This window comes from Agelaius tricolor, unplaced genomic scaffold, assembly GCF_023055355.1.
Source record: "Agelaius tricolor isolate 1412-34295 unplaced genomic scaffold, bAgeTri1.0.p SCAF_6, whole genome shotgun sequence".
NCBI classification, from domain to species: domain Eukaryota; kingdom Metazoa; phylum Chordata; class Aves; order Passeriformes; family Icteridae; genus Agelaius; species Agelaius tricolor.
The window spans coordinates 30,073,953-30,087,267 of record NW_027269266.1 but is presented as its reverse complement, the minus strand read 5'-3'; the positions used below and the strand labels follow the sequence as shown (position 1 = coordinate 30,087,267).

At 45.6% G+C, this 13,315-nt stretch overlaps 1 protein-coding gene and 1 long non-coding RNA gene across 3 annotated transcripts in view; one reads left to right on the top strand and one right to left on the bottom strand.

Annotated features, from left to right (window-relative positions):
- Positions 1 to 5,032, bottom strand: part of LOC139591053 (uncharacterized) — a 43,032-nt gene extending 38,000 nt beyond the window's left edge. The window contains exon 1 of one of the 2 annotated variants that reach the window (XR_011679541.1): positions 3,764 to 5,032. This is a non-coding gene — a long non-coding RNA (uncharacterized lncRNA). The remainder of the gene's footprint in view (positions 1 to 3,763) is intronic. The other variant, XR_011679540.1, reaches the window with a different exon arrangement.
- Positions 5,033 to 5,210: 178 nt separating this feature from the next.
- Positions 5,211 to 13,315, top strand: part of RAPGEF5 (Rap guanine nucleotide exchange factor 5) — a 157,736-nt gene continuing 149,631 nt past the window's right edge. Inside the window, exon 1 of the mRNA XM_071429179.1 lies at positions 5,211 to 5,637. Coding sequence (XP_071285280.1) covers positions 5,449 to 5,637 — 189 coding nt within the window. The 5' untranslated portion in view covers positions 5,211 to 5,448. The remainder of the gene's footprint in view (positions 5,638 to 13,315) is intronic.

Here is a 13,315-nt window from a genome sequence, read left to right as displayed (position 1 = left end):
ATCACAGTCACCACAGCAAATGCATTCTTCCTTGGGTTTGTATGAAAGCAAAAGTTTGCTACACAGCAAACAATGTAAATGCAATGCTGTATTTACATTAGTTTTGCCCTTGTTATCATGGCTCAGTGATTCTTAATTGCTAAAGGAAAGGCAAAGAGATCCATTTAAGGTTTCAAACACCTGCACACCTGTCCTCTCACAATTCGGGGTCAAAGCACAGCAGCAACAAACCCAGTGGTTCAGGATGCTCCTGAGCTCTCTTCCCTTTGAGTGCCTATGAGTCAGTAGCAGGGATCATGTCCCAGTTCCATGGGTGATTCACAGGCAGGACACAGGCTGAGCAGCCATTTGAAGATGCTCTGAGTGTTTTGAAGGCTGGAAGAGGTGCTGGGGGCAGAGGGGCAGGCAGCTCTTAGTGAGGTGCAGGGAGAAAGGGTCAGATGCTGAACTTGAAGAGGTTCACAGGCTGTCAAGTGAAAACTGAGGGTTGAATTAGGAGAAGCAGCTTCAGATCTTCCAGCTATGAGTCACACAAATCATGAAAATACTTGAAATATTTCACCTACTCATACATCTCCTTTATCTTTAACCTCTTCCCTCTCTTTTGTAGTTATTCTCCTGTTCTGCTTTCTTTCAAGTCACACCCTGCACTGTTTTCCTGCTTCCTCGTCCCCTGTTCCCATTTTGGTATCTTTCTGCTGCTGAGCATTCATTAAATTTTGCAGATCTTTCACATTTTGGAAAAACTACAAGCAGTATTTCTGATCTTTGGTCACTGAGTATTTGGTCTATGTGATGACACAGTACTAAACTGTTTTTCAAAAAAATTACTTGAGAAACTAAATAACTGATTAATTTTTAAGTATGCACTACCCACATACATGCCCTCAATCTGATAATGAATTTGTGCTATTTATATCTGCAGTAAATTGGTGATATTCAACATTTAGAATGCAACTGAGGTCCCACTCTTTGATCAGGTGGAAGGGAGATAAAAAAACTCAAGCAAGTAATTCAGCCAGACTCAAAAAAGTCTCAAGCAAGTTATTTGGCCAGCAAGCAGATGCCTAGGGATCTGAGGTGTGGACAGGTTGGTTTTGTCCTGAAGCTGAGTGAACCAATGAAGAATTGCCAAAGCAGAAAAGGGTGAGAGGTGCCCAGACTTCTGCAGTGTTATCTCCAGCTTGCAGCACAGTGGCTGAATGGCCACCTGCTGCCCTTGTGCTGTGGGTGAAGTGATGAGGGGCACACACCCCTTCTTGGGACTGGGAAATGTGTCCTGAGACTGCTATGAGGCACTGAAGTGGCAGAATGGAGCAAAGTCTTCCCCAGCCCTTCTCTTTTCCAGGGCCATTGCACATGTTGTGTTTCAAGCTAGAAACAAAAATCTGCCAGGCCAGGCTTCTCCATGTCAGGAGCCTGAGAGCTGCCAGGATGTCAGAGCACGACAGGGCAGTCTGCAGTTCATGTGCATTGGGCCTGGAGTAACCCATGGAAAACTAAAATTTGTAGGATACAATTGTCAGGAGAGCATCCCACAGAAAGGGACCTCCTCAGACATTCATCTGGGTGTTGTATAGGAGGTGGGCAGTGCACAGCTCACCTCCTCCTGAATGGGAAAAGAGGTGTTATGAAGAAAAATGTGCTTGCCTGCTTTTTGAAGAGATTGGGACAAGGAAATCAACTCTGTTTCTGAAAGGGTAGGAAAGCATCCACCCCCATCCCCACTCCAGCAGGACTGCCTGGGGAAGGGGAAGTAGTGTTTGTCTGGTTGTGTAGCAGGTGGTGTTGTTTTGGAAAAAATCTTGCTTTCTTCTAAATGCCTCCTGCCAGGTCAGGGAGAGGAAATATTCAAAAAGGACTGCTGCCTGTCAATGACATATGGCTCCTGCACACCACTGCTCTGCAATTCTATTTCTGTGCTACCTTCATGCAGGGAAAACTGAAGTGGCATCTATCAATTATTCCAACTGAGTCAAGAACTCCTAATACTTTAAGTCCAAAATAAGAGTTTATTATGCTTTGTCAGGAAATGTCTGATAGCAAGCAATTCTTTCTTTTTGCAATGATCTACTTAAAAACTGATGTGAAACACATACATGCATGAAACAGCTTGCATTGTTTTTACTGCATTTCTTTTGATTGTGCTACACCATGAAAGAAAAACAAACACATTCAAAAAGCAGACACTCCCAGGCTCCACATCTGCAAAGTGCAGTAGAGTTGTTTAGGTCTCCAGACTCCATCCTGTATCTATTTAAACATAGATGTTTCTATATTTATATGAAGGCTCTTGCAAGTAAGGGAACAAAGCCTAGTCCAGACTCCACTCTGGAAGGTACATTCAAGTTTGGATTTTTTGCTAGAAAGCATAACATGCGTCCTTAGTTCTGTTTTATATTGGACCAAATGATAAGTGTTGAATCTGGAGAACTGGAAATCTCCAATGTCTGCACATGGTCAGTGGATCTGATATTCCTTCAGTGTTATTGCTGGTGTCTATGAGGGACAGGAAATCCAGTCACCTGCAGGCCAAACCTGCTGAGAACAGGGACCCCAGTCCCTCAGAGCCCTGCTGTGCCTTCAGTGACAGTTCACTGAAAGCAAGATGCCCTGAACACAACGTTTTGGCTGCAACACACTGCTCTGGGTTTTCTAAATGAAACTGTTTTGTCAAACACCTCCCCACAAGATCTTGTTTTGCTCTCTGATCCCCATCCCTTTCCTCTGCAGAAAAAACCCAGACTCATTCACCATGCTAAACTTTCAGTGGGTTAATAAAAAAAGCAACACAAAATATTATTTTATACAGTTCCTACCACAATCCTCCCAAAACCTGAAATGATCCAAACAAGAACAAGAGAGGCCTATCTAATCAAATTTTGACAACTGATAGTCCATATTATGCTGTCTGGCAGCTGATAATCTTTAAACACACCATAGGGCATATTAATTTCTCTTTTGACACTGTTTACATGTTATACTTGCTTGGTTATCTTGCTTAGTTAAAATACAAAAAACTTTGAGCACTGGCATCATTTTACCCTTTCTTAACATAATCAAATTACTTCTGGTTATACTCCAGTCTGTCACATTAAGTCCCACTTTATTGAGTTGTCTTACTGTGGCTTGTATTGTAGCAGTGCCTAAAGAATCAAAGAACATGGTCCATTTGTGAAGCCCACAGACTAAAGATCCATTATTCTTTTGGGTGTAGATACACTTCTCTTCATAATTACATCCTGAGCTGTGACAAAGTGGCTGCCAGGCAACACAGCTGTCAAAACTACATTGCAGGGCAGTTGCAAAGCACAAATCAAGTATAATAATAGAAATATTTGGGACATGACAATGTTTGGGATTGTCATAATCACCCTTGTCCTTGCAAGTGTTGGTGCTGATGTTGCCACTTGGCACTCCCAGATCTCTCTGGCATTTTGAGGACTGCAGCACACTTTTTGTCTAAGGGCTGCCACTATCCTGTCTCTTTTCTGTCTTTTCTGTCAGCAATAGGCATCATTGCAATGGGCTGTATCACTCTGCTAAAATAGGTGATTATTTTTTTTACACTGAACCTTTCAGATCTGGCTAATGTAAAGGGCAATAGCAGTGGAAAGGAGGTGATGCCAGAACGTGGCTGGAGCAAACCCTGTCCCTTTCAAGAGTACCCAAGCTGGCCTGATTCACACTGCTCATCAAATCATGCACAAAGGATGCAGTTAAGTTGATTTAACTGCTTCTGAAAGGAGCAGATCTGCTTTACCTCACTTCCAGGTTTCTGCCTTCCTTGATCCTGCAGCTGTGGGGTCACAAGGTGGATCAATTCAGCTGTCTGGCCAATGGAAAATCCATTATTTTCTGAAGTGTCATTTTTCCACCAGATCAATCAGCTGAATAGAGTCTGATGGTTACCAGATCACACGGAAGGGTGGCAAAGGGAGGAACACGTCCATGGGTTGCAGGAGGAATCACTGTTTCACAGGAGCCTGCGGTCAGGCCAGTGCTGCTGAAAAGCCAGGCTGCTGCTGCACTCAGGTGACAGATAATTCAATGTCACAGTGATGCTGGAAGAGGCTGTTGTCTGTCTCAGCACTGTGACACAGGTTGGGCACATCTGCCATCTTTCTACTGTGGGTGAGCCTGTGATCGCAGAGGAGCTGGCTTAGGGAGCACATTAGTGAGGAAAACAACCTCTTCCTTTCTTACTTTTCCCCCCCAAGGTTAGTGTCTTGGTTAAGCCAGTTCCCTGTGGGGCTGGAGGAGGAATACTGGGCGAGTCCTAAAACCAGTGGGACCTCTTGGCTGGGACAAGCAAACAGCTCTCTCTAACATGGCTGTGAAATTGGCTTGACTATTAATGTCATTTACTCAGACATTTAGGCACTGGCAAAATCCTCCTGGATGAGCAGGTCAGCCTTATTTGTAGCTTTGAGGCAGAAGATATATGTAAGGAAGACCCACATAACCATCAGTTCTGTGATCTAAATAAGAGAGAACAGAGCCTGGCAGAGAGGAAGCAATTTCTGTACCATGAGTTAGAAAAGGCAGGCTCCAGAGACTAAATAAAGTCCCCATAACTCATGGAACTGAATTCTAGACTAGTCTTTTACAAATAGTAAGGGAATTGGTTTCTCACATTGAGAGTTCTCTTGCAGGGATTACCTGAATGACTGGAAGCAAGTCATTCACCTGGGATGAACTGCTTGGTTTCTCCAGTACCCATGCTGGCTGGCATTGGATGATGAAACACTTCTTTGAGTCAAAAAGCCACTGGGAAGGGAACAGAGAAGGTCTTTGCCCCTTGTAGCCATAAATAATCACTGGACCAGAAGGTAACTCGGGCAAGTGGGAACGCGCGGAGGCCTCCAGCCCGGCAGGCTCAGTGCTTGGGGGTCACACCAGGCTGCTTGGGACTTCCTCCAGCCCCGTACTGACAGCCTCCAGGAGGAAGCCGAGGCCAGCCAGCCCCTGGAGGAGCCCGAGCCCCTCTCTCCTCTGTTCGGAGCCGCCGTCTCTGAGCGTGCTGGCCGCTCTCCCACGTGTTCTCGCCGGGGTGCGGGTCGGTGCGGGGCGCCAGGGCCGGTGGGGACAGCCCGGGCGGCGGATCCTCGAGCGCAAAGGAGTTAACAGGACTTTCTGCCTTTCCCGCCCGCGCCTCCTCCACCCTCCTCATTACCTGCACTTTATCACCGCCGGAGCCGCGGGGCGGGAGCGGTGCAGGGCCGGCGGGGCTTCCTGCGCCGCCCGGGGCTGCCCGCGGCGCTGGGGCCGCGCCGTGCGGGGGAAGGTGCGCGAGTGCTGCGCGCTGCGTGAGGGGGAGCGCCCGCCTGCCCGCCCGCCCGCCGAGTGCCTGCCTGTGGGTGGGAGCGCGGCTGGGGCTGGGGCTGGGGCTGCGGCCGGGCGAGAGAGCGGGGCTGTCTGCGCGCCGCAGCCCGGCAGGGATGCGGCATGGCCGTGGGCTCCGTGAAGATGCCGTCGCCGTGTGAGGGCGCGGAGCTGGCCCGAAGCTGGAGCCCCGGCGGCGGAGCCCAGGAGCCGCCGCCGCCGGTGCAGCTGCGGCAGAAGCTGCGGGAGCTGCCGGCGCTGCTGCGGAGCGGGCTGACGCTGCGGAGGAAAAGCGCGGCCGCCGCCGGCCGGGTGAGTGAGGGAGGGAGTGAGGAGAGAGCGAGGGAGCCGCCGGCGGCCCGGGGCAGCGCCCCCGCCCTGCCCTGCCCTGCCCTGCCGTGCCCTGCCCGCCGGGCTGCGGTGCCCGGGGCAGGCGGGGCCCGCCCGCAGCGCCCCCGGCCGGGCCGCGGTGCGCGGGAGGCCGCGGGATCTCGGCGCGGGGCCGGGCGGCGGCACGGGCGGAATGAGGGAGGGAGGAGGGAGGGAGGATGCCCGGGCAGCACCTCGGCACCCACCGGGAGAGGTGCCCACGGGGGGCCCCGGGCTCCGGCCACTGCTGCTAGCTCTGGTGTAACATGAGATACTAGGGTGAGAAAGCGTCCCTGTCCCATCTCGGGGTTCCTCGAGTGGCTGTCCCCCTCTGTCCCTTCCCCTAGTGCGGGCTGGTGCCTGCTCTCCGCGGACAGCAGGTACAGTGCCCCTGTGCTCCGACAGCGGTGCACACGCGTGTTCCAGCGGCGAACTCCAGCGTGTGAAGCTGGGATGGAGTGAAGTTGGGATGCACACGCCTGGCCCTCAACCTCGCGTGTCTCCTGACAGTGAGGCCGTGGGGTCAGGTGGGCGTGACCGAGATCCCCGTCCAAATTTCTCTCAATTTCACCCATTTTTAAAAAGGCTGGGGGTGTGTCTCCGCAGGGCAGTCAGTGCTCTGGTGAAGTACAGTGTGACACTGCTGCGGCTGGGAACTGCACCGGCAGGCAGCTGCCCGTGGCTCCGAGCTCTTCCAGCTGTGACTGGAGCCGTATCGGGGGTGGCATTGCCATCAGATCAGTGGCAGTCAGTCTGGTCCGACCTCACTTGCAGGCCAATGCTGGATTGCAACCCATCTCCTGAGCAGTCGAAATGGAGGAGTGGGTTAATCTGCATGGGGTTGGATCTGTCTGTGTTGGGAGTCATGCGAGCTGCTGTTTTGTTTCAGTGCACTGATCAACACCTGTGCAGAGAGTTGGGGGAAGTCAGCATGGTGTGTGTTTGTACCCTCATCAACTTTGCAGTACTTTGCCCATGTAAATAAATGATTTCTCTGCATGGGGAAGTTATTGTGAAATATACCAGGGTGTGAATTTCAAACCAAACTTCCTGGGTGAATGCTTTGTTATAAGAGGATATATAGGCAAGGAAGATAATTAGGATTAAGGTAGGATATAAATTCACAGTAGAATAGCTATTTTTAAGTAATGTGGATTCAGATTCCAGTTTTACAGTAATTTTTTTCCTCCAGCACATTCAAAGACTAACCTGTATGGAGATGCCTAATGATTTTTATTGTTCTGGTGAATTAATCCACCTGATTACAATCCAAGTTGTCCATATGAACACAGAGCTAAGGAGAATCAGTTAAACAGCTAAGTCTTACTTTACCCTAGGAGGATATTTGTGACAGATACCCTTCTTCCAATGAAGAAAGTCCTTTTCTAAATTGTGTGGTTTGTTCCTCATTAGAAGCATACGACCAAAGCAATGGAGTAAGTGTGCAGTGAGGAGGAGAGAAGCAGTGCAGAACTGCTGCTGGTGGCAGCTTTAGTTCACAGGCGGGTCTGAAACACTGTTTTAACAAAACAAATTCATGGCACTTCAGGGAGATACCACGCAGAGAGCAGCCTCAGGTTTACTCTCGTGGTTATTCCTCACCACTACTGAAAGCATTTGACAAGTGAGTGGTACAACAGTTACTCTGTAAATATTTGCTGTGGGTGAGTTAACATCCCGGTGAGAAGCCTGGGTAGCTCCTGGGTCTTACAGCTCCTCACTTGTGCTTGATGAGCCCTTGGTCCTCTCTTGTTTCACAGAGTTCCGGCAAGACTCTGCCTGCCTTTGCTGATGTTCTGTGTTATGGATCAGCAAACACAGTGTGACAGATTTAGTGGTGGTGTCAGCTATGGCTTCACCTCCCGGGACCCTGTGGGTCATCTTGTAAAGTTTTTCTTGTACCATCTGTCTTGGTAGGAAGACTGGAGGGAGGATGGTGAGTCTGTAAGGCAGTCTGGAATCAGCCCAGTGGATCTTCTGCTAGGAAGAAATTCTTTACTGTAAGGGTGGTGAGACACTGCAAGAGATTGCCCAGAAAAGCTGTGGATGCCCCGTCCCTGGAAATGTTCAAGGGCAGATTGGATAGGGCTTTGATCATCAACCTGGTCTAGCAGATGGTGTCCCTGCCCATGGCAAGGGGGTTGGAATTAGATTGTCTTTAAGAAGGTCCCTTCCAACCCAACCCATTCTATGACTCTGTGACCTTGGATCAGTGGAAGATGCTGTGTGGGGATGCTGTATAGCTGCTACAGTGTCTTGGTCCCATGTGGAGAGTGGGGATACTGTGCTCTGCCATCTCTGGGTTTGCAGGGACTATCCTGCAGATGGAATTACTCAGCAGCATAAGTGCCTGGGGGGTGTTCCAAGGAGAAGGTCATACAAAATTCCAGCAGGGTTGTTAATTCACTTGCTCCCTTTGGAGACAAACTGGGCACCTGAAGTGCATGGAGCGTCCCTATATGTGTGATCATCTAGGGAGCAGTTTGTTTTTGTTGGTAGTATCCTGTGTTGATTCCTGCCTGCTCTGTGCATGTGCCTTTTCCCCCCAGAAATGGACTTTTAGAGGCATGACACTTTTCATGTACTTCTGTTTAATCTGATTAATAATTTAAACCCAGAGAAGGAGAGTATTTGGGAGAGAAAAACATGTTAGAACAATAAAATGCAGCATTTTTATACTTTGCCTTTTAAACATGACCCTAAAATTTTAAGTCTTAAAATAAGGTTGGACAAAGCAGTAATAATAACATATGAAACAAAGATTCCTTTTTCCCCCCACCTCAACAAAATATTTCAAGTTAATCCAAAGTTAATTTTCAGAAGGTTTTGTTTGCTTATGAAAAAAACTTAGTCTGTTCTTCCTCTCCAGTGACTTTTCTTTGTGCCTTTTTGCTTGTTCAAACACCAAGCTGAGAGCCTTATTTGTCCAGCTGGTTTCATCAGGAGTGTTGCTCACTTAGGTGAGCTGTTTTCAAGTAAATGCTGACCAGCTGAAATTCTGGCTTGTTTAATTTCCTAGAAAAATATTATGACCCCTGAACAGGGGTTCTGCTTCTGATGCTGACTTGCTCAGGGACTGCCTGCAGTGCAGTTCGCCTCCACATCTATAAAGCACAGATAATCTACATGTGTGCATGCCTGGGGACTATGGATAATAAAATATAATGGAAGTGTTAAGGGTATTATAATTGTTTTAAGGATGTACTTCACTTCATGCTGTTCAAATACTTCCTGGGCTTCAGGGGAAAGGAAAGCATTGTGTAGTAGAGGGTAGTATACACAAAAAGAATTGATTACATTTTGAAAATCAGTATGGGGTGAAATAAATGTTTTCAATCTATTTGGATATCTCAGTCCTTCACCCTTCACACTAGACTATCTGAAAGTTGTGACCAGAGATGAGGATAATTGAAAATACAGTGTAACAAAATTAGATTTCCCTCTCAGTTCAGTGACCCCCAAAACTGGAGAGCAAATAGGTATTTTTTGCTTTCTGTCTTGGGATATGTCCAGTACTAATACATGTAAAGAACTTGGAGATGGAAAAGCACCTTGTAGAAAAAGTTTCAGTAACCATCCTGCTTGGATGTTTCTGTGCTGTGAACAGTACACTCCACTGCTTCAGTCATTTAGATAAAACAAACATCCAGTTCCTTGTCTAGGGGAGCCCAATGTTTCTTTTAAAGCTTTTGAACTTTGAACTGTACATTGACCTTGTCCTTGATGTTTTTTTCCCTTAAATTCAGTCTTAGGACAGGCGTAGCACAGTTATCCGAGATGGCGTGGATGGTTACATTGCATTTGCGCAGTGAGCTGTGAGGTGAAGGTTTTACTCATCATCCTCTGCTGGATAAAATAGCAGAAAATGCAACCTTTGCTGTGGTAGCTGGGTGTGTGTCAGAGCTTGTGCAGAGGCAGAAGAGGGATCTGTTGCAGTGGGTCATTGTGCCCTGTGGAACTGTTCCCTTCCACTATGTCCTTTCTCAAATTCTCTGGAAAGACTCTTCCAGTTTCCCAGTTTGCCTCCTAGCATTATGTGTTGAGTGTATGTGTAGGAGGCATGAGTACTCTGCTTATGAACTGTCTTTGCTGCTCTTCCTGCTGCTTGTTAAAGATATCTTCTTCTCTCTCCTTTTCTCTTTTGACTAGTGATGAAATACAGTTCTGTGCCTCTGGAAGCACCAGCAGTGAGGTCCTGCAGGCCACTTCATCATGGCAAAACTTGTTTTTGCCACACTCCGTTTTATTCTTTATGGACCTGACACTGGAGGTGCTCAGAAGGAGGATGAATCATCTTGCACACACAGAGGCACACACCTTTTTAATCACCTCTTCTGCTTTCTAGGTTCATGTATAACAGTAAAATACTGTTATACATGAGCATCAATGTTGCTCTTTGTCACAATAATGGATCTGGAAAACCTTTTGGACGTCATGGTGTCCAACCACATTACCCTGATTTTGTGAAAGATCCTGCTGGTCTATAGAAACCTCCCTCATGGGATGTACCTTTTGGCTTGATCAAAGTTGAAGAGATATTGAAGAGACTATTTTCTCTTTTGAGACCTTGTAGTTACTTTTGTGAGTTTCCTAGAGGTCTTTGGCCAGGCAGATGTTCTCAGACTGTCTTCACCTTAGCTTTGTTTTGAGCAGCTACTTTGCTGTATGTCTGTCAAGATGTAGCTGACTGTAGGGTTACAGGTTGAAAATAAACTACAGAACCTGTGGTACAGCTGCTAAAAGTCTACATGAGTTCAGGGTGAGTCTGGAGAAGTTCATGGAACAGAAATGTATTGAGGATACATAAACCCCATCAGACACAGAAGGTTCCCAAGCTGAAAATAGCTGGAGGGTTGGAGTGCATTAGGGATATCTATCATGTATTCTGGCACTAGCGGTTGTCATGCTGTTGGAGACAACTCCTCTTTGGCAGAAGAGAAAAATCAAACTATATGCAATCTGTTTTAATTAAATGAAGCATCAGATCCTCTCAACCTACATTCTGCTAAACTTTTCTTCATCTCCTGTTAGGAGGTTTCAGTTGCTTATGTCATTCAAGTAGCTATTCTCTAATCAATTCTTTTGGCAGCTGGGGAGACTATAGTGTTGTTGATGAGGTTTTGCCAGGACATTAGAAACTGGCAGCTGGAAACACTCAGAATTTACTGTCCTTCCTTCCATGGCTGCATCGTGGTGGTGGTTGATATTCGGGTTTTGATTGAGCTGAGCATATAGATCTGCTCTGTACTCAGATAATCCTCTTGCAAATGACTGACATTTATGGCAGTCCATACCCTTGTTGGCAGCTTCTCATCTTCATGGTGCCTGAGTGACCTTGTACTTCATGCTATTGAATTACACTCTTTTCCTAATATTGCACTTTTTGAAGGGTCCTAATCTTCCAGTACACCATTCTGTTTACATTGGTTTTGACAATACCTCCAATTTTGTGCCATCAACACATTTCATTAGCACCTTTATGCTCTTTTTACCAGTCTTGCTAATGAGAAGAAAAAAAAATCATAATAATTTCCCCGGTATCTATGTTTTTATATACTATGGAGACTTTAATTTTGACATTTCTTCTGCATTAGAAAGATGCAACAATGTTTTGTATGGATGCTGTACTGGCTGAAATCAGCTCACAAAAGTGCTGGATTGACTCAGTGGGTTGGAAGTTTTATTGTCAGAAGGATTATTGAAGTTGATTGATTGATATTGGTGACATTTTACTTTCAAGTCTGCCACAGAGGTTCTACTCAGTAAGTTAATATCCCCATCACTTTAGCAGCTATTAAGTGACTAAAAATAGTTGTGGTAAGTAATCTTGAATTTTTCCTATTGTAACCAGGATTATTATGTATTCCTGCTAGATGTATTCGATTAAGAAAATTATCTTCCACATATCACATATAGTATCCTTAAATTTGTCAGCTCTGTGATTGGTGATGCATGAAATATTGAGCAATGGATAAAATAGCTTTAGCAACAGTGACCATGGTAGCTGGTGGGAAATTTCAGTGCCTCATGTGTTTATTTGCATAATAATTTGTTTCATAGTCAGTCTTCAGTAAATTATTAAATTGAGAATACTTCTTAATTAACCCATGTGTTATGACATCTGAGAAATTATGCCTGGATTTGATTAACTACAGTTGAATGAAATGGAAAGTAAACCCATACTTCTGCCCCAGGAAGTAACCTAGTAAGTTTTGCAGAATGCAAAGCTATTTTTCTCCCTGAGGTTGGGGATTAGCCTGATTGACAGGATGATACCCACTGCCTGTGGTCTTACACTGGTGCTGGGAGTGAGGCTGGCAATTCCTGGACTGACAGTCAGCTGCTATTTAGCATCCCTGGGAAAGTCCAGATGCAGCACTAGCTGGTGCCACTGCCAACACATGGGGAATAGGTGCCATCATGTGGCTTGTGTTCATGGGAGCTGCATAAAATTAACACAGATTCCTGGACACACCAAAAATGCAGCAGCTTGCTTTAAACTATGGGAGAGGCTCTGTTTCCTTTCTCTGCTTTGGTCCAGAGCACATCCTGATAAGCCTCTTTTTTGACCTGCCTACCATAAACCAGACTTGACTGTAACCCCTTTCCCAGGCTGCAAATTGGGCTCCAGCTGAAAATACCTTGAGCTCATTTTGCCTGTGCTTAGACTTTAAGTGTCTATTCTCTTGTGTTGAAAATAAAGCCTTCAGTTAAGGATTGCAGAAGCAAGTTTGATCATCCTTGCATGTTTTTTGTCTGGTTGGATCTCAGTGGTTTCACTTTTGGTTTTGCACCCCTTCCTAAGGGATGTAACTTGCAGATCCTCAGGTGTGGTACTGCTGTGTATGGCTTGGAAACCTATCAAGGAAGTCTATGTAGGAAATAAGATCAACTCCACTGGAAGTAAAATTAGTGTCTTTGTAAAATTTCTGCTAGTGTTACATCCTGTTGAAATTCTTGATTTAAAGTGAGCTGAATGCATACTTACAGGAAAACAAACAAAATTCACTTAGTGGAATTTTGTACTTTAATTTGCTTGGTTACAAACCTGTATTATTGGTTAATTCACAGTAGATTTCCCAGCTGCCAGGATGAATGAACAAGACCATACTGTACAATTATGACAAACTCTGTTAAGATTTGTATTCAGCTGTTGTTACTTGTATGTCCCCAGTGGCTTGAATTCCATTTGCGCCGTGAGGAAATTGCAAAACAAGCTGTGCATTTTTATACAGATGAAAATGCTGAAAAGACAGTGATAGCTTTTCAAAAGGGGAAAAGAAGAGAAAAAAAAGAAAAGCAGAATATGTTGAGTTTCTGGGGTATAAACTTTATCCAAGACACCTTTTTATTTAAACATTTTTTGTTACACCTGTGTTTTTGGCATGAGTTTAAGGATAAAATAGAAGTCATTTGGGCTCTAAAGTTAAAAGCCATGGAAGCAGGATGTGAGTATTTGCAAATTCTAGGCATAAAATGCAGTAGCTATTCATAATTGTCACAATGACTTTTAACTCAGTTAACTTATTGTTTGGTTTGGGTTAGTTTGACCTTGTAAAATGATCCTCTTCTAGACATTGTATTAAGCTAAGGTCAATTATTAATTTAATAATTTAAATCC